Genomic DNA, 21,919 nt, shown 5'->3' on the forward strand with positions numbered 1-21,919 from the left:
TGCAAAAAAAGAAAAAAGACAAGCGGAAAGAAAATGGAGAAAAACACGACTTGAAGTGCATAAGGGAATATTTATTACTATGAAGAATTCTGTTAGTAAAATGATTACCAAAGCCAAGCGTACTTTCTTTTTGTCAAAATTTGAAAATGTTAAAACTTGTAAGGAACTTTTTGATGTCTCTAGTGAACTGCTTGGCAACCAAAACAGAACTATATTACCCCCTGGCACCGATAGAGATCTTTGTAGTAGTTTTTCAGACTTTTTTTTCTAAAAAAATCACCTCCATCAGACAAGAGCTCGATAAAATGTGCGCAATTGCCCCAAATTACCATCAGTTTAAAGGGCGTCATCGATTATTTTACTCCAGCAACGGAAGAAGAAATCAAAAAGATCATATTAGATAGTCCATCAAAAAGTTGCGCCTTAGACCCCATGCCCACCAGCCTTTTAAAAAAATGTTTGCATGAACTTCTTCCACATATCACCCAAATTGTAAATGATTCTCTCCTCACAGGCACAGTACCAAATTGCTTTAAGACAGCACATATTAGACCCCTTTTGAAAAAATTTGGACTTGATGAAAAGGACTTAAAATTTTTTAGACCAGTTTCAAATCTTTCTTTCCTTTCCAAAATTCTGGAAAAAGTTGTATCTGATAGACTGTTACATCATATTAAAGCAAATAATCTTAGCGAAGTCTATCAGTCAGCATATAAGGCACACCATAGTACCGAGACAGCGTTACTTAGGGTCTGTACTGATATTTTAAAATATATTGATGAAAAAAAGGTATGTCTTCTTATTCTTTTGGACCTTTCGGCTGCATTCGATACCATTGATCATGATATTTTACTCGAGAGATTAAATACTACTTTTGGCATAAAGGGTACTGTCCTGCGATGGTTTGGGTCATATTTTAAGGATCGAATACAAGCAGTTGTGGTTGGAAACATGTGTTCTAATAATGTTTTGCTTAGATGTGGTGTTCCTCAGGGGTCTGTTCTTGGACCTGTCTTGTTTACAATGTATACACAACCTATTGCTGATATTTTAAGACAATATGGCATGAATTACCATCTTTATGCTGATTCATTTTGCGTTTATAGTATAGGTAGTTTTTATAAAAGCCATTTCCATTTTCGAAATTAAGTTCCTGCTTTATGAATTTTAAGTCCAACAAATTCCTTTTGAATGAATATCTGTTCCAAATTACAAAATTCTAGTACAAATTTAGCACAAATTCAGACAAAAAGTTGCCACGTTTTTATTGGTTCACCCTGTATATTATATTAAAAAAGCTGACGTGGGGAAAAGGGAAGCCACTGTTTGTACATGTGATTGGTGTATAAAAGTGGTCTCAAGAGCAGGTTTGACAGTATTTGTTACAAAAACCAATGTTTTTACTAACAGTGCACAAGTTACTTACAGACAGGTTAAGTCAATGGCAGGTGGCATACAGTAGACTTTTGGTGTTTATCATTCGCAAGATCAGAGCCTCAATCGACAGATATATATATATAGGTTGGGGTGGATGTAACCCTTTTGGACAGGTCTTTCAAACAAGTGTTTTAAAATTAATCATTGGATGAGGATGATGAACTAAACTTAATAAACTGTTTTGTATCTTGCTTCAGAATAAATGTTACTTTTCTGAGTGAAGTAGTGATTTGAAGGGAAGCACACAAGTACAGTTTGGTCATATTCCCCCCTCCCCCTTTAATCTCTCCCCGCCCACCCCCTTTCTCTCTCCACACACACCCTCTCCCTCCCTCTCCCCATCACCCTCTTTCCTTCCCCCATCCACATACATGTACTTACCTCCCTCTCTCTCCCCAATGAAAACAAACTCAGGACACATTGCTCGGTTCCCATATTACATATTTATTTATACTGAAACATATAAATTCAAAATAGTACCAATAAGACAAACGTTTCCGATACAGAACTCAGAGCCAAGAGGACATCGTTCATTAATTCAATATTTCTGTCATCAGAGGATACCAGCCCTGGTTTTTTTCTTTTTTAAATATAAGCCCCAATTGACACAATTTCAATCACTCAGGAGGCAGGTTCCGACTTTGCCTGTCAACCTGGGCTGAGGATACAACATCGCAGTAGAAAGATCGAGATACTCGATAAAAATTCTCACCACTTGGGAATCGAATTTGGATCTCTTGAATGTGACAGCAAAGAGCCTAACAGCTACATCACAGATGCCAGTCCATCCTTTGTGCTAAGTAGTGTTTTTGACAAGTTATGAGACAATGACAGGTTTACAAATGCTTTGTTTAACCCCTCAGACTCAGAGCTAAATAAAAAAAGCAAATGAATGAGTGGATGACGTCTTTTTGGTATCAAATCTTTCCCTCACACATCAGGAAAAAGTTTTAAGACTTTATGTGTGAGGCAAAGCCAGAAGAAGTGAATTTTGATTAAAATACCAGCCTCAGACCCAAATAAAGGTACAGAATAAAGGAAATTATAACATTTTGTGTGTATCAAAGTTTTTAATATATTTTGGTTCAAAGCTTTTGGCTTAAATATCAGGAAATGATTCTGAGATTAAATGAAAGAGACATGATGGAAGTGAAAAATGCCTTACTAATTACATTGACAAAAAAAATAAAATTAGCATGGAGTACACAGAACAAAAAAAGTAATTATACATTTATACCTTGCACAAAGAGAGGAATGAGACTATATCGTTGAGAGAAATGACAGCCATTCACCTAGTCTTACTCTTTACTTTTCCTCATTGAATATTTTTCCATTCCAGACTACTCACTTCTCACAAACACACACTATACATTCCAAAGATCCTCCCACACAAACATTTGAACTCTAATACTCATTTTTCACACCCATGTGTGACTAATTTCATATTGAGAAATTGCAAAAGCTCAGCTTTGCGCTCTATTCTCAGTCTACATGGTAAATGTCCAACCTTCCTCAACAAGAGACTTAACTAAAACAATAAAGACAAAAAACACATAAGAGAAAACAGTATCCAATCATCACGACATAATACAATGATCCTAAACGTTCATCATACCTCAATGTGAAATATAAACAGAGAACAATATAAAAAGCCATAAAGGCGCAAACACATAAGAGTAACACACTGAAAATCTTCACCATAAACTCGGCTCATCTTTCATGGTTGCATTGGTTCATACTATTGTCTTTATCTGTGGCACTTAAAAGAAGAAAGTTCCAAACACCTAGCAACAAGAAACCACACAAAATGCATATATGACTTTTGGAATTGTAACAAGATGTATAAATTAGCACCAGCAATCATGCACAACATGCGTTTGAAAACGAGTAATAATGACAGCATTGGTATATGGTGAGAGATGAAGGAATAGAAACAAGTCAAAGAATGTCAACAAGCAAACATCACAAAGATGGCATGCTCATTATGCATCAGACTCCTCCTTCTTGTTCAAAAGTTGTAACATTACTAGACTCCAGACTAAACACCACAATCAGAAAAAAATGGCGCCACAAGCAGCAGATTGTTACCCTTCGTGGGTGGAACATTTAACAGTCCCGCTTTGGTATCTTTTAGCGGTTGATAATATTCTTACAAAATAGGAATAAAAAATTCTCATGGATTCATAACAGCATATTCCAGTGCTCTGAGCCTTTGGACTGAAATGAAGGTGAAGACAATGATTTGGAAGCAGCACTTGGTGAAATGACAATGTATGAGTTTGTCATATATTATGAAACTTGAAGACTTGAAGGCCCCTTTGTGCTCTGAAGTGTGCAAGATAACAGCTGCCTTTGCTGACATAGTCATTTGAATGATCATACAGAAGAGACATAGCTTCACATCAACCAACAAACACCAAACAGAAACACTTCAAGTTTAAACATACATTAAAATAATACAATGAACATCCAGATAAGAATTTCACTTAACAAATAAACAGTTCTTCCAATAACAACTATCTGACAAGACTTCCAGATACTTATTTCTTAACTGATCAAACGGTGAATTCCATCAGAAACATGGACATTTCCATAATGAATTCCTGTCCATCATCAAAGAACAGGAAGCAGACGGGAAGCTCTTTTCACTACGGGAGGTCTACAAAAGACTGAACACATAAAAAGATTGTGGCTTAAAGCTTGGAGAAGGGAACAAAACAGACATGCTAAAGAAAACCTGAAAGAAAAGGGGACCTACCCTCTCCTAACCCTCTGAGAGTCTTTATGATGACAGTGTAAAACAAACTTCTTGAGTGCATAGAAGTAAATACAGAGATTCATCCATAGCCATCTTTTCCTGAGTACCTCTCAGTGGGTCTTGTACAGCTTGATCAGTTCTCTATCTGCTACGAGGGTCTTAACTCAGAAACAACAGCACAGTCCAGTCTATATATATGACCAATACTCTTTCAAGACATTTTATAAACATGCAAAGTGCGTACTAGCATCATTCTAACACTTTACTCCCTGTTGGCTGCTTGGGTCACCGGTGCATCCAGTACCAGGAATACAGAGCAGGAACCAAAATGTTCAACACAGCCATATTCAAAAGATTAACATAACCACAAAAAAATAAAACACTTCTCTGTAGGAACATTGAATGTGGGAGAGCTTGACAGAAGACCAGAACGATGTCATCGCCCCTCGCTACAGTCTTCTCCAAAAGTCTCTTCAAATCTATGTGGACAAAGTGACCTTAACTCTGTTGAGCCGACTCGGGCACACATGCCTGGGGATCTCCCTCTACCTGTGGACAGATCCCACACACACACATCAACCTGGGCCACTCTCTCCGAGAAACAGAACACTTGTCTTGCTCCACGTGCGGGAACCCCTAAATCTTTTTTGGGATAAAGCATAAAAGTACGTTCAAAACAGGACGTAACTGTTGTATGGAAGTGAAGATCGAGAGAACTGGTGCAAAACATTGTGAGAATTGTTACTAGTTTGCGAAATATGAAGTCAAAACACTGTTCAAGTGGGTTATGTCCAATTAGCCAAGAACATACCATTTCTACCTTTCTACTGCGTGTCTGGGAATTCAGAACAAGAAAACACCTCTAAAAGTCCTTTGAGTGCCAAAAAGAAAAGAAAAGCAAAACAGCAGCTCTGCATTCAGTGAAGTAAAAGTAATGAAAAAAATTGACTAGTGAAATCTACAACTTGCAAAAGAGTGAAATGAAAGCCACTTCCCTTAAAAATAACATTTACATGGCAAAAGGAGGGAAATGGTAAAACATTTGAACATGCAAACAGACTGACATACACATGGAACATTGATCTTGCTATCATGTCTATAAATATGTGGGTGCACATACACATATGAAAGATCCGTACGCATACATTGAGTATATATAGGATGAATTCATCTCCCATTTGCACATTTTGTTGGTAATGCAAGTCGTGGATGAGAGGCATGCAATCCTGAGAGAGTCTACACCACAGTGCCAGGTGCTTTAATGGGCAGAATCAGAGGGGTGGTGGTGGTGGTGATGCATCATCGCACCAGGCAACAAATGTGTGCGCGACGACGTCAACAAACAGCCTTTCCATTCTTGTGTGGCAACCATCCCCCGTGAGTTCTCTAAGACTCTAGAGACCTGAGTGGAGGGGCCACAGTCTTTCTCTATTGGACAGCATGGCTATACAGAGCAAAGCATGGAGGTGTGAGCGTGTCTTGCATGGGATCATCTCAAAGGGTGAGAGAACATTCCGGTGAGCATGGTGAGGATGCCTCTCGACATCAGTGCGAAGGTTTGGGAGGAAGGGCAGGAGGTATGTCATCCTCATCCAGTGTTGGTGGGGGAGGGGGCGGGGGCTGCAAAGGAAGTGATACAGACATCATATAGCTGGCAATTACATTTAGAGTTTACGTCCTAAAAAGACATGGTGAGAACATAATGAGTTCATTTTATTGTATAAACAAAATGAAAAATGAACCTATGATGTTGTGCAAATAAAAGAACACAAAAGAGAAGTTGCTTATTTCATTTATATTGTTAAAGAAACTAAACAAATGATTTTCTATAAAATAAAAGTACATGAGAAAGAGAAATTCATTACTATAGTAACAGTATCATACATGTTTAGACAAAAGCAAAACAAATGCAATTCAAAGTAATTAATTAAACAAATTTAAACATATCAATACAAAAAATTGTATAACCCTTCATTTTCTGCCAGTGTTGAAGAAATTGCAAGAATTCATAAAGTTGTATTGTTTGTTTTATCACTGTGCATGCCATGGTTTTGGCCTCAGTGACCTGTCGCTGAAAATGAATTCATTGAAGGGTATTTACAAAGAGGAGATACTTACAAAAAATGAGTACGGAATCCATTGAGTAGAAAATAAAATAATGATGCCTAGCATTAACTAGCACTCATGCTTTGGAACAACAAAGAGTTTGCATTTTCATAAAATGAAGAATGAGAGGTAATATTATGCATGTTACTGCATGTTATGAAATCTATGTGAAGAAAAGAATCGAGAAAGATAATATGAAAACAGCCATAATTTATGTACCATATAAAAAGAACCAGTTACATCCTTTGGACCCTGTGGATTGAACAAATATAGATCCAAAAGTCAAAAAAGTTTTTCAAAAATCTTCATCCCCTTTGCCTTTGCTGAAGATCTTGCTGAAAAAGCTAACCTTCTGCCTGTTGCCAGCTTGGCTGACAGAAGACGCTCGCCGACCGGCTTCCCTGTCAGGTCGCATGATGTCTCCCTCTGCGTGTGACTGTTTATCTGGCAAGGGAGGAGGTTCACCGCCAGCAAAGTCAGTGTCGCTGGCTGTAAGGGGAGACAAGGAAAGACTGACTGAGGTCAACTCGAAGGGCTGCCTGTACATCAGCATGTTTTAGTAATCAAGAAATTAAAAAATTAGTAATCTGAATTTAAAATTCGCAATATGGCCACGGATAGTCAAGTACAGGGGTGGGTAGTCAGGTATAAACCTAATTTAAACAAAGGCATGGTGAAAAAAGAGGTCTAGGTGGACTCGCAATTATCGATTAAAAATAATAAGGGGAAGGGGTGGGGGTGTTACTGCTTGCAAAAACAAAAGAAACTTTTGGAACAACAGAACACTTCATAGCCTTTGATCCTGATTGAGCATAGCAAAACATCACACCACCCACCCATAGTAGCTTATTGTTTCAAGTTTAAACAATGATCCATTTTTTTAAGAAATCTCTCACTGGCCTGGTCTGTCAGCCACAATACAAAAGGGTAGGAGTTTTTCTTACACCTTTTCAACCAAACGTTTGTTTTCTCGTAGCTTCAGCATTTCTAAAGCCTAATCTTTTTCTAAAGGTAAAGTGACACTGAGCGACTACATGGGCTCAATGCAAAGAGGGTGTTAAAGTTATACAGCTGCCAGTGACATTGATAGACTGTGCGTGTCTGGTAGTTTTTCTTTCCTTATATACCAGGAAGGTTGGCAGTGGGTTGGGGTACCGAAAATTTAAAAAATCAAAATCAAGGGTATCACAATCACATTTTCGTAAAATTGAATAAATATCCCGATTCCACCAAATTTGCAATGATGGCCAGCACTAAAACAAATCCACACACGGATCGAAATTATGAATTTCTACACAAAATAAATAATATTCTGAAGAGACCTATACATCAAACCATTTAAAGAAAGAATGTCATTCTTAACCAACGGATCAAAATTTAAAAAATCAAGTCATTCTTACACAACCCTTGGATCAGTGACATCTAGACAACACTTCCAATTTTACCAAAATAAGCTGTACATATAAAATCAAACAGAGAAAAAGGAAAACCCCCTTGTAGATATAAGATTTATATTTCCGAAAAAAGATCATGCCATGCCACGAGTCCACTAAGCTCATTCCTTGAAGGAGGAGCTGACTCTTTTAACAGCTCTAAAAACTGGTTAAGTAATGTGAAAATTAACATGAAATGCATTAGTATGGCAGTATTTTAAGATGAAAAATTGCTTTTCCAAAGCAACATTCTTTTGTATTTTTCCCCAAAATAATCATGGTAAAACTCATTTGCCTGCAGTGTTTTATTGCTCAAACACAAATAATAAATCTCTCCCTGGCTGACACTTTACTGACAGACGTGACTTCGTCATTTTTGAGCCGCTATTGATTCAAAAGATCAAAACCTATAACAGTTTCAAGCTGGGGATAGATTATAAAAATCACTAGATTGAACTTTTAAAACATATTAAATGATTGTATAAAGGTGTAAAACGTCCTTTCAAAACTGAGCTTTATCAATCCCCAGTTCTACTGTGTTGCCATCACTCATTTACTACGTTATAGGATAAATGGTCGCTTTTAAGGACAAGCAGGCTAACCCAGATTTTGGGGGTTTCTAAAAATCTTGACCTACACCAAAGGTGGGCATTGCCCTACCAATAGGAGAAGTTTGGTTTCAATGATATGTATATTTGTTTGGCTATAGAGAAAACTCTTAAAGAAGTGAATAAGGGGCAAAAACTTTACAATGAATTTTCTCAAATTTTTTTCGGGATACACCCCTTTTGCTTAAAAGCGACCAAATGATGCACAGAATGAAAACAAAAGTTGTTTTTTTTCTGAAAAACTATCCACAACACTATGGTCTGACAAATTTAGGACACACACACACAACTCGCTCACAAGAGCAATGGTGGGTCTGCCTTTTACCATGTTTAGCCAAAAAAAACAACAACCCACCATCAGAGAGACGTGAGGTAAACGTTCCACCAGACCGCGATGAGGTAAGGCTGTTCACACTCCCAGATTTATCCCGCATGTTCTCCAGCTTCATTTGAACACTTGGTGGTCTGCTGGGTCTGCGCTCCGTGTCTGGCCGTGGGGGTCGTTTAGGGGTCAACTGTATTGCAAAAAGGCAGAAATATGAAGTTAAATTCAGCTCATTAAAGTCACCAATAATACAAGAACTGTGATCCTTAACGGCAAGAATCCTTTGATCTGTATCTCCTTCTCTCCCTTTCTACAACAACTTTTTTTTGCAAGGAAAACATATAAAAAATATTCAAGATTAAACTCCCTGATAAGACCATCTTTCTATAAATTATTTCTGATTTAAAAAATGTTTAAGCGTAACTATAACTGTTTTCAATTCCGAGGGGACTTGGAGGAACCATTGCATTTGAGTCTGTTATCACAACTATAAAGATCTACAAAACTCTCTGAAACAATAGGAATGAGCTTTAAAAACAAAGCATATATACAAATACATAATTAAAGCTGCAGCAATAAGGCACCTATTTCAGTTTTGAAAAGATAAAAATTCTAAAGTATTAGGTATAAGCATGATAAATATTACAATAGGGTTCAACAACAGATGTAAGACTTTATATCTCAGTGTGTTTTGGTCACTGACATAAAGAAAACTTAAAGCAACATCAGTAATTAACACAAAAACAAGTCGTAACTCACAACCCATTGAGACACTTCATTCTCTACCAGATATCCAATATCACTGGAGCAAAATCTGACCTTTTCAACAGCATGAAATACAGTCAAGCTTCAACTACCATTTATGGAGGACAATGTAGAAAACAAAACACTAACCTAAACAGACAAAACAATTTAAATAACCCCAAAGAAATATAATTGAAGTTCAATCTGAAGCCTGTTCGTTCTTTAAGTCTAACATGTCCAGGAATTACCAGATTACGTTCTTTCTGTTTTCTCATTCTACACAAACCATGAAACAATTGGTGAAAACCTGGAGCGGGATGCTTGAAAAATTTTTTTAAATAAAAAATGTTGAGAAAAAGTTAAAGCTCTAATTTGAAGCAACAGACCTTGGACAAGGTTTTAACAGCATGTTATCTTTCAAATCAAACGCTTACATACAATATCAAACATACAAATTAATTGAATAGGTGCCAAGCTATACAACTGTTCATATATGAAAATTTTTGTTTTAAAGGAAACCATTTCAAAATAAACTGGGTAAAACTTAAGATTGAACCCATTCAGGTATTTCGGTTCATGTAGAATGGCCACATTTATGATTTTCTGTTTTCCAAGCAACACCGCGCTGCCATTTAGATTTTTCCACTATGACTGAAGAAGCTACATTTAATTTATTGTTGTTTAAACATTCTTTTTCTGGCCTTCATATTTGCGCACTAAGAGAAACTTTGGCATATGTATCAATATTCTTTTGAATAACAGTGAGACAAACACTAAACAGGCACAGATCAGTACAACTCATACATACATACATACAGCTTAAAGCGGAAACGTCCCTCTTACAAAAGCAGATGCCACACAAACAATAACAGTGCCACATGATAGCTTTCAATATCAATAGGTCTATGTACAAGACCAATACATATATGACATTTCATAGGGAATCAACATGCAAGCTTGGCATGATTTACACATAATAGTTAGGTAGTATTGGATAAGTTTGGGTGTATATTTGCTTATGCAAAATGTTTTATTTTCAAAGTGGTGTTAGGATTTTGGCTACAGGATGAATGACAATACATGAAATGAAGGACTCCTTGACAAAATCAACAGACACCCTAGTTCCAAACAGATTTAATAGTCTATGCCCTTCTGTTTCAATCAGAATCTATATTGCATTTTGTAGCTAAATATAACTTTGCTCAAAAAGAGCTATCATGCACAGTATGAACTGTCAATAAAAGCACTCATCCATAAAATTGTAGTCTATGAAATGAAGAAAAAAAACAACCCACAGGCTGTTAATGTAATTTTGTTCTTCTATAGAATGCATTTTGTCCTGGATGCCTCCAAATGGGAACAGCTTGATATGAGAGTGGTAGTAAGAGATCCAATGAGAAACTCACATCACAGCCAGTGTTGGACAATTAGAATGTATGACAGACAACAATTCAAACTGAGATTGGGATTTAAATATTTCTTTTCAAATTACAGCTACACACTTTGTTATCTTTGCATACTGGTTTCCATCTGCTTGAATATGGTGAAAAAAGCCCTTTAGTATGAATTGGGTCGGCAGACCCACTCCACATTGAATATGGAGATAGTTAAACAAGATTAAGATACAATAATAATGCGTGTTTCATGACAATAGTGGGGTTTACGAGTAGGTTACATGATCAGTGTCAAGATGTTTAAAAAACAAAATTGACATTTTAGTCCATCATTTCACAATTTAACGTCTGTGGCAAAATAATATCATGTTACTAAAAATTGACTTAAATTTGCTTTCTTCCTTTCTATGCTCTTTTCTTGCACACAACAGTTCAGCAATTTACATCTCATTTTGAGCAATCACCTGTCATACAGAATAGAATTTCCTCCAAGATTACACAGTGGTTAAGAGGACCCATGGGCTAGTATTTGTATATCAAATACAAAAGCACTTATCAAGAGGCAGAGTGAGACAAAAGCTGCTGTCTACAGGAAGAGCACAAACAGAAATATCTCACTCTGCAGTCTTCTTCTTTGACGATATAAAAGTATTAGTAATATGGTCTGAAAGTTTCATGAATGATTTTGATATACATGGCAGCACACCTTACCTACAACTGTCATCAATCAACCCAAGCAAAATAACACAAAGATAATGCACTAAAAAACAACAACCCAAAAACCCAGGGCACTGATTAAACCTTAAACCACATAGATCAAAAAACCTATATCTCATATGAGTAGCCAGTTTTAGATTCCACAAATCATGGTAAGTAAACCTAAAAATATAAAACCTACAAAGACCACACACACACACACACACAAAGAAAAAAAAAAAAAATAAAAATAAATTCAATGTTAATTGAAAGATCCATCCGTTACTGCTGATGATGGCATTCCATATTGAAATATTAAAAAAACAAACAAAGTAAGGATCATTTACCACAATTTTGATCATTCTTACTACACCACAAAAATAACTGTACAAGAATGAAAGATTTGTGTCAGTATTTATAGTTCTAAACCCATTCCTCCCTCAAAAGGAGCAAAAATAAGAAAAGGAGAGAAAAATAAAAAGTTAAAGAAAGACTGACAGAATAGAATCTTTTCTTCCTGAGTCCGAGAGACCAGCCACTATGGGTCTTCCTGCTACGATCTCCCTGGAACATTATCAGCATTGTGGTTTTCATTTAGTAAGAGTCTGTGTTGAAGTATACTAAACTTGTAATTTTTTATTTTTTTAAATAGTAGAGGGTTTTACGGCGCTCGCAACTGCAAAAGGTCATATGAGCGCCAAGGGGAGGGTGTCAACAGAGAAGTCTTTACAGGGAATTGGACTTACTCTGCTCACCTCTCTAGCTTCAACAGCACAAAGTCTGCTTCGACTATCAAGGCACCCTGGAAATAGGAGGTCACAAGAGAGTGACAAACAAACAAAAGAAGTAGAGGAAAATGACAATAGTAAGGATTAGGAAAGAAAAAGCAGCAGTTCCCTGTTGCAGATCAGGCACAGTTATGAGTGTGACATGATGAATCAGCCCATTTACAATTCTACTATGATTGAACGAGAAATGTCCCCCCTTTGGGAATGGCCTAAAGACACTACAGTCAGTGACACTGCCCCGGGGGGATAAACTTGTAAGAGAATAGCACAAAACTAAAGTCCATTAGAGTCTTAACCCTTTTTCTGTGCTGTGCGTGTACCTGGTACGCCCTAATAATTTGTTGCCATGTGTATTGTGGGCATACCTGGTACGCCCTTGAAAACCTGTGTTTTAAATCCTTCATTTTACACTTTTACACACAGTCTTGAATGAAGAAAGTTATATCCCCATCTTCATTGTTCTTTTGCCACAGAGATCCTGTCCGTTTTTACCCTGCTGTGTGTGGGAAGCACACATGATAGCATTTAGAACAAAGAGAGGAATGTAGAGAGTTGCAAGCGAAAGACAAAACTAGCCAATAGAAGTGTGCATTTTTGTGGAAAATGGACTTACGTGTTGCAATTGAGTTGTGATATTGTTTTCTTATATGTAGGAGATCTGACTGCCACTTAAAGCCACTTGGAGAATGTTCCTTTGGTATTGATGTATTGTTAAAGCATCTTTCTCACTTTCATCAGCCAACATATTTGGCAGAATAAATTTTGCGCACAAAAAAATCTCTATTTTTGGATTGTAAGTTTACTCTCTTTTATTTGATATATATACTTTTCTACGTGTAGTGCTTATAGTGAGTGAGCTGTAGGACCCTCAAAGAAATAAATTATGGAAAATACAGCCTCCAGGGAATTCTTTCAAGCACACAGACGGGGGGAGGGAGGCTGGGGAAACTTAACTTGTGGTTAGTAGGCAATGGGTTAAGCTTAAGAGTAGCACATTAACATTACAATGGCCTTCAAATGCTGGGGAAAAGGTAGGCAGAAGCTGTCAAGGAACGGTATAAGAATAAGACCAAGGAGCGGTAACCTCCAGATACCCTCAACATCCATCTCAAAAAGAAGATAGATGAACTTGATATTAACCCTATCCGTACGCCCTGGGGTCATTTTGCACCCCCGGGGTTGTATTCTCTACATTTTAGAATACTTCTAGTGCAAAGATCTCTTTGAAACTTTCAGTATTTAACAAAAAATCTTTGACAGACTGCTATGCAAAGCATACGGATCGGATTAACAAGTAAATTTCCTCTTTGGAAAGTGATGGCACAGAGTTCCCCACGTCATATGGATACGATAGTAAAACACGACATATGGATAGAGTTAAAAAAGCTCCATACAGTCTGGTTTCACATTTGTCTAAAAAAAGGCACTGATAACCATTTGTCCTCAACAAATGAGCTCAAGAAAAAAACATATAATTATTTCACAACCCTTGATTTTAAGTGAACGTCAATAGATACAGACTATGGACAAAATCACACCATGGAGTAGGACAAAGCGGAAAAGATACAAGTGTATGAATACGTTGAACAGATTCTATTAACACTTCTAGCTGAGTGGTGAGTCTTTACCTACCTGAGCAAGCTACCACCAGTTGTTTCAACCAACACCTATCATTCAGTCAAATATTCTGATCAAAGCTAATACGTCATCAAGACCCCCCTTCTTCCAGTGGGATTATGTTGTCCAAAAAACAACTACACTGTCAGATCCAGATAGGTTTACCAAAAGAGTTCAGAATAGGAAACACATGATTAGTGATATCAAAGGGGAGTTGCTGTTAAACCAGAAGTTCTTTTGGGTCTACCAAAGAGGAAAAAAATGATACATACGAAGGAGTAAAGGAATATGAACAGATCTGGTTCTAGAAATGAGCTAACCACCTAAGAAAAGAAATGTTTTAAAATGGCCAACCCCCACCCCCAACCCCAAATAAAACAACAAAAACAAACCCAAAACAAACAAAAAACAAGGACAACAACAGCAAGAGAATGGCAGAAACATTACCCACACAAACGTAGATTGACACAGCATGTATTCACATATAAAAAAAAACCCTAACTGTTTTAAACACAGGAGCACAGTGAAATAGGCTCAGTAAGGTATGATCAGTTTGATTATAATAATCTTCTTATACTGCAACGGACTCCTGTCACTTAAGTTATTAATTTATTAAAATATGCTGACTTGTAAAAGGCATTTCTTCTTACTCCCTATACATGCAGGTTATAATAGTGATGGTAAAATGATCAGCATCTTTTTAAAGACTTTTACCGCAGTGAAACCAGAAGTGACACGGCATGGCAAGGTAATAATTCACTGCCAGCCAACACTTAAACATCTCTGTTAGGCTGGGAACTGACTATGATGCTGACAATGATAAACTTGATCAATCCCAAGGCAAAAAATGAGAAACAGAAGGAGCAGACCAGTTACAGAAAATGACCAGCAGGGACATGATGATAAGACAAAATCCATGTGAGTTCCAACACCCTTTAAGGAATAAAACACACCAAAAAATACTTGCTTTTCCAACTGCTGTTACACTCCGAGAACATACACTTAAGACTGGAAGCTCAGATACCTAGTTGGAGTGACTTTCTATACATACCAATATCACCCATAATAAATGGGAACATATATACCATGCTCAAAATATCACCAGGAAACAAAATATACTAACTTGCAGACACGGAAAAAACCCCACAAAACAATTGTGTGTTCATGGAACCAAATACACCTACATGCATCAAACTGCCAAGTAAACATACACCTGCGTAACAAGCTGTGCCAAGACAAACAACGACATAAGCAAAACAGCATCAAGACAGTAGACAGAGGGGTGAAAGCTTAAACGTCGCTACGGTGACAACAACAACACATACACACTCAGAGACCAGTGAAGGTAACAACTGAAACAACATGGGGTGGCCAATCAAACCCAAACAAACTTACAGAAACCTAACACTGAAGCTGACATGACAGCTTGTCACCATACACTGCCCTGCATGCTAAGCAACATCAGAGCCTGTGTAAGTCGTCTTGAATGTTCGTATGTGTGAATGCTAATGAATACGTGCATGCCAGACAGAGTGTTTACTCATGCATGTTCCTTTTTGAGTAAACAAAGACAGCTTGTTTAACTCCTCATAGACAGAAATTTGAACAATACTATACTTCACTCTGCCAGTCTTATAATATTGTCTTGACAGTGATGACTTAAGTTTACTTTATTTTTACCTAATAACACTTCGCTATCCACAATATTTCTCCTCTCTTTCCACATATTTTATCCAAACTTCTAATGCTCCTAAATTAATGAATGTTAATGACAGAGTTGCAAACAGTGCCAATAAAAGGTTTACACTCTTGAAGCAATGGCGGTAAGGGTCATACTGCCGAGCTATTATATGACAAGATACATTTATCATGCAACTGAAACTGAAAATACATGTCAGCACAGAACTACTATCAGGTCAGCTGTGGGCGTAAGTGAGTGTGAGTGTCCACATTATACCATACCACATTGGATCTGTCAAACTTCAGCAGCGATAGAATATCCCTTTTTCGTTTTGTGCATATCGTGCGAATACATGAGTTGAGATTATGAAACATTAGTCGGCATTCATGAAAGATACAGAGTGAAATTTCAGTGGCATGAATTGTTAGTTGTCTTTTTGTTTTTAGGGAAATGGAAATGAGCTGTTCCTTAAGAATAGATTGATGTAATAATATTTGACAAAAGCAGCAATATACAACTTCAACATTATCTTAGAGAGCAGAAATAATTCAGACCCTTTCCCTTTGCCTTTCATAAGATACCAGCGACTCTAATTTCAAATACATTATTTTGTCAAATAAAGAATCAGATACCCAACAAAACATTTGATTAATACTGTGCTCATCCATAGATATTCTGATAAAGCTTTTTCCTTAACTGTGGTGTACAGCAAAGGTACTTCCCCTTTTGTAAGAGTCCCTGTCCTCCCCCTGTGGAAGCCATGAGTAGAGTGGTGTACTATGGCACTAGTCAGCGCCCTGCCAGAATAAACCAAAGCATGCAAAGCAAATCAAGAGAATACACATGCCTGTTCACTAAGCTCAATGGGTGGTGAGTCGATAGAGTTACGCAGTGACACATCAGCAAACTGCTCAGTGACTTGTGAGACGCGCTTCTTCAGCGAGAGGCTGACCTTGGACTGGATGCTGACCTTGCTACCGGCACTGCTCGATGACGACTTGTCCTTGACAAACACTGACTGCGACCGACTCGTCGGGTTCCTGGAGGTGGAGGCTGCGGGAGAGGGGGCTCTGAGGATGAGGCAAATGCAGAACAATGAAAGAATATAAAAAATCATACCCAAAAATTTTTCTACACACACATATTACCGGTGTTAGCATGACTTGAATAGATCAGAAATGTCAGCAGCACAGAAATAAAGGATGGGGGGAATCACAGTCTAGTAGTACGCATAGAGAAAAATTGGCGAGATGCGGAAATCTTTTTGTTATGTACAAATTTCGCTGTCATGTACGTATTTTAAACGCAAAGAAATAGATGTATAGGAAATATATAAGGACCTGAAAATCCTTCCACTATGTGTGTGTTTTGCAATGTGCATATTCGTTATGTATGTGCTAAAGTGTACATGAAACAAGTTTTGGACTGACAATAATTCTAACTTTGGAAAGTTTCTCAGGATATTTTTTGTGCAAGTCACAGAGAAAGCATTTCAACAACCTCCATTACCTGGATCCCCATAAAACTACATTATACTGTGAAAGTCAAAAACTTTCTCCATATAAATGGCTGCCGCCATCCAAAAAATTTTGTTTTGATACATGTTATTTAAATATGCATACACATCATTTGTATTTAAACATCTGCACAACAGAAAAGGAATAGGGACAATTTTCTTTCGAGTCAATTGATCAGAGGAACAGACTCAATACGTTAAAATGAGAAACAGAGCAAAAAAACAACTTTTCCTGTAAGAACATAGGACTGAATCTTCGGACTTACAAACCAAATATTTCATAGCCCTTCTTTAAAAATCATATAATGTATGTGGTAACATGTATACCTGAGAGTACCATGTAGGGATAGAGAGAAACCATTGAAAAGAGAAAATCAAATTTCTTCTTTCTTGGGGTTTTCCTTGCCGCCAGTAATATATGCTTTCTGGCCAGTAAAATGCAGACTGCTTGTAAAAGCAAAAGAAAAGGCTTTCTCAGATCTTGTTGCAGTTTTTGTAATTACCTCATTCTATTTTATAATCCAAGAGAACAAGGTAGAAAAAAACACACCACAGGATGCCTACAAAAGCAAACAAAATAATCCATAACAAACCAACTCAACAGTTCCCCTTCCCTTTTCCCTCATCTCCCCTTCTGCTGTCAAAGACCATTTTTTAGTTTTAGTAAGAGTTTCATGGCACTTGTACACAATAAGGGAAGTGCCAAAGATTAGAGGTGTTACAAGAGAGAAACAAACACAAAAAAGAGGGAGGAGAGATAAGGACGATAGATGTTTGATTATTCATTGATAGGAAAGAAGAAGCAAACAACACAGGAGCACCCTCCAACCACCCACAGACCATTTTTAAATAAAAGGCAATCCCAAATATATGAGTAAACAATCCAGCAATTAAAAAAAGATACCTTCAAGAAGTTAATTAAAAAAAACAACAGAAGAAATAATTCCATAAAGTTCCCATCAACCTTACTCCCACTCGCATAAAACAGCAACAAAACAAAACAAGCAAACATTGCAGACCAAACACAGTCATAGCTTCACAGAAAAGAAAAGCTACGAAAAAGAGAAAACAAAGAAATATCAAATTTAGCTCATTAGTGACATAACTGATACACCATAAAAATGACACATTATCTCCACAAACAATCTCAGCTTTTAGTCACGACAAGCCTCAAATACGAGACTAGACAGGTAATGGCTATATCCTTAAAAATACTTTATTACAATAATTCTCAAAGGGATAATTAGTAAAGCAAAAGAAGCAAGTCTATATAATCATATATATTCCAGAAAAGACAGCTTTCAGAACAAGGATACCGTCGCACTTGTGACTGACAAACCCCAAAAATATCCTTCTTTTTTAAAATATTGATGAATCAATAGCAACTTTCCCATTTATATGCTCAGTCAAAGACAAGTCTGAAATTTGACTAGAAATAATCTAAAAATGTTACAAATCAAGCTAACCACCAGATTGCTGCATAATAAAACCATATAACTTTTTTGCTTCTCCTGTAAAATTCAGTGATGGAAACTGATCAATTCAAAATTAACTGAACTTTTCGACGGTTATACAGATTTGAAAAAATACGCTTATTCAATAGTAGATTAGTACACAGTAGAATGACTCACCCCTGAAAGGACACTTACGGAAAATGACGGAGCAAATCAAAGTTACAGATTTCTATAAATTTACTGAAAATTTTCAGCCCTGAAAATTAATTTCACTGGGCGGGTTAATCGGTTTTCTCACAATGGCAATGATGCAGTACTTTAAGTTAAAACGGAATAAAGCAGTTTGAAATTACATTTACATTCACACACACACACACACACACACACACACAAGATGAAAAGCTTTTCCCCCTTCATGAACCAAGTATTCTACAGAATATTTCTTTATCTGTAGGACTAAAGGAAACGAACCCACAATTGTACAATGAGTGAGGAAGTTTTAGTTCTCTTGGGTTTGGTGCAATGGCCCTCTACATTGGGATATTTAGTTATAATGACTAACTGAAGACATTCACCAAGCAAAGAAATTGTGGACAAACATGTATCATCTCAAGTTGTGAAAAAGCACAGGAAAGAATTAATCCTTAAGTACAGAGAGGAAAGCTGCACTTGAAGTTAGAACTTGCCTCGAAGCCAAAGTACCTTGGTAGTCAAAAATAAAAAAGGAGCAGACCCCCCCTTGTTAGATATCTTGACAAAACTCTATTTTTTGTGGTTAAAAAAGAGTTTTACATCACTTAGTAAACAAGTAGGTCATATAAGGGCTGAAGATTAGAGGTGTAACAAGGGAATAACAAACAAAAAGGAGAGATAAGGACAATAGATGTTTGATAGGAAAGAAGGAGCAAATCACACCTGCCAACTATCTACCAAAATCTCTGATCAAAGCAAATGATTACCAAATACCTTCTCAAATGGCGTGTAACTGGAGGAAGAGGAGGACAAGGAGGAAAGAGAAAAAGTTGACGAGGAAGGGAATAAGGCAGAAAAAAAGGTTATAAAAACAAGGACAAGACGATACACTTCCTTGCTTCAAAACAACAGCAGTCATCAGGACAGACTGAGCAAAGTGAATGCGGACAAATGCAGTTGACTCTCAGATGTAAAGCAACTGTTTGCTCTTTCTCCAAGAACACAGACCTTTAAAAACGATGTACTATCATTAACAGGACATTGGATAATAAATCTAAAAAAACTACTAGACAACAGAACTGCCAGGAGTAGGAGAGAAAAGTGCATTATGACACAGTTCCCAGATGACAGAAGATGGTTCTAGTTTTGTAATAGTTTTACAGCACTTGCAACACAATAAGGTCACATAAGTGCTGAAGAGTAACAAACACAAAAAAAGGAGAGATCAGGACAATAGACGGTAGATAGGAAAGAAGGAGCAAACCACACCAGAGCACCCACCAACCATCCACAAAGATGGTTTCCCCTGATGAGATTTCTTGGTACATTATACTGGTTATCTTAAAAAAGCAGTACCAGAAAAAAAAAAAATGCTGTGCAGAGGGAAAAACAACACAGGTAAAAATAACAGAAGGGTAGAGCTTGCTTGCATACATATTCTTCACATATTCATCTTATAACATCGACTTGGAACAAAAGAACGCTTTAAGTAAAGCAATGTGCTCAAACTGATTCATAGCAGTGTAAAAATGCTCAAAACTGAAAAACACGAGGAAATAGACATGAGGGAACACATCAATGTGTAGCAGGATTAGACGGTGAGTGTTATGGTCTACACAATGTTCTTGTATAAATGTACTCATTTCAGTCTGGAGGTTACTGTGCTTGGGTACAAAATGGGGAGGGAGACACTTGCGTGACTAATCCAGTGCCAGGAAAGAATGTACGACTGACCTACAGTTCAGATTGAATCCAGCAAGAACCAATATTGACTTCTGATGCAGCAATTTTAAAAAAGCACAAAAAAAGCATGTCTCTGAGAGTTATTCTGTGTTATTTGTCAGTTCTTCATCTCTCTATCATTATAATAATATATTGTCACCTACCACTATATACCAGAGTTAAAAGGCATTTATTGTTTGAAGGAATAACAATCAAAGCGCTCGAACCCCAGACATCATTACTATTTGGGGGTAAAATAAGAAACCTTTAACTCCAATGGTTCCACATTCAAAATTTAACAGTCCCAGGTTTTCCACATGAGAAACAGTGAGTGTGGTATCTAATGGATGCTAACAATGGCACGCAACCTGACCAACAAGAAAATGAATTCTTTCTGCAGAAAAACGAGGCCAGAATGACCATCGCCTTTAAATATACTCTTCAAAACTGGACAACTCCTCTCCCTGTGTCAGGGATAAAAAACATGAGTGCATCATTGAAATGACATCAACCTGAGCACACAACTGGGTGGCAACAAGTGCGACGAGTGTAAAGCCGGTGAGAAGATTGCCCCAAGAGGAAATGTTTGCATTACTTTCTCTTTAAAGCATATACATAATAGTTGGAAGGTTTTGAAAATACAGTAGTTTTTCAATTCAAAAGAATAAGAAAGGATTAAAAGATTAAGTGCACAGTTAGTAGAGTAACGGACACTAGGTTTTCAAAGCTTCAAACTTCAAATCTGTTATATGTTTGTTAAATGTTCATTAAAATCAATTTATGGAAAAAAGCCAAAGACACCAATACAAAACAAGGCAATGATGTTGGAGGAGTTACCTGAGCGTCTGATACTTTCTCCGGCTGTAAAAAGCAATGTCAGTAACATGAAGCTCCTACACATGCATAAACACACACACACACCCACTCACACCCACCAAAAACATACAATTACATTCATGCCTTTGCATTACACTCTCAACTAGTCCCAACCTCCTTTCAATTCTAAAACAGAAATATTCTTTAATTTTTTTAAACAGACATCAAGAGACAATAGCTATTTGATAGTTATGCTCTATGGCAAAATATGTTATCCCCAGCTCAAAAACAGCGGATTGCACTGCGGTGATCTACAAAAAAATGTTTGATAACAAAGACAAAAATTGTTCTGTGCTTTCTCTTTGAAAAAACCCCTGTAAAAGAAATGACGCCCTTTCCAGAGCTTTCCTTAAGATTTTAAAACTGGTGTTGTCAAAAGACCAGCATTTACATTCTCCATCTGTTCTCAACATAGAAGATAACAAATTTTTAAGCAGAGCGTCTTCTCAGAGTTCATCCAACATGGGTAACCACAGGTTACACATAGGACACTAGTCTGACATATCTTTATATCTAATCACAGATGGAAAAAGAAGAAGATAATTAAGTCACGATAAACCTAAAGCCTGCAT

The 21,919-nt window shown here is 37.0% G+C and overlaps 1 protein-coding gene across 3 annotated transcripts in view; it reads right to left on the minus strand.

The window, feature by feature from the left end:
- Positions 1 to 1,861: 1,861 nt before the first annotated feature.
- LOC101849066 (dedicator of cytokinesis protein 1) overlaps positions 1,862 to 21,919 on the minus strand; it is a gene marked incomplete in the record, with an annotated part of 83,956 nt that continues 63,898 nt past the window's right edge. For all 3 annotated transcript variants that reach the window (XM_013084557.2, XM_035970659.1, XM_035970658.1), the window contains 5 exon segments: positions 1,862 to 5,815; positions 6,651 to 6,790; positions 8,698 to 8,857; positions 16,435 to 16,657; positions 21,309 to 21,332. In XM_013084557.2, the coding sequence (XP_012940011.1) occupies positions 5,741 to 5,815; positions 6,651 to 6,790; positions 8,698 to 8,857; positions 16,435 to 16,657; positions 21,309 to 21,332 (622 nt within the window).

Source organism: Aplysia californica, unplaced genomic scaffold (genome assembly GCF_000002075.1).
Source record: "Aplysia californica isolate F4 #8 unplaced genomic scaffold, AplCal3.0 scaffold00302, whole genome shotgun sequence".
Taxonomy (NCBI): domain Eukaryota; kingdom Metazoa; phylum Mollusca; class Gastropoda; order Aplysiida; family Aplysiidae; genus Aplysia; species Aplysia californica.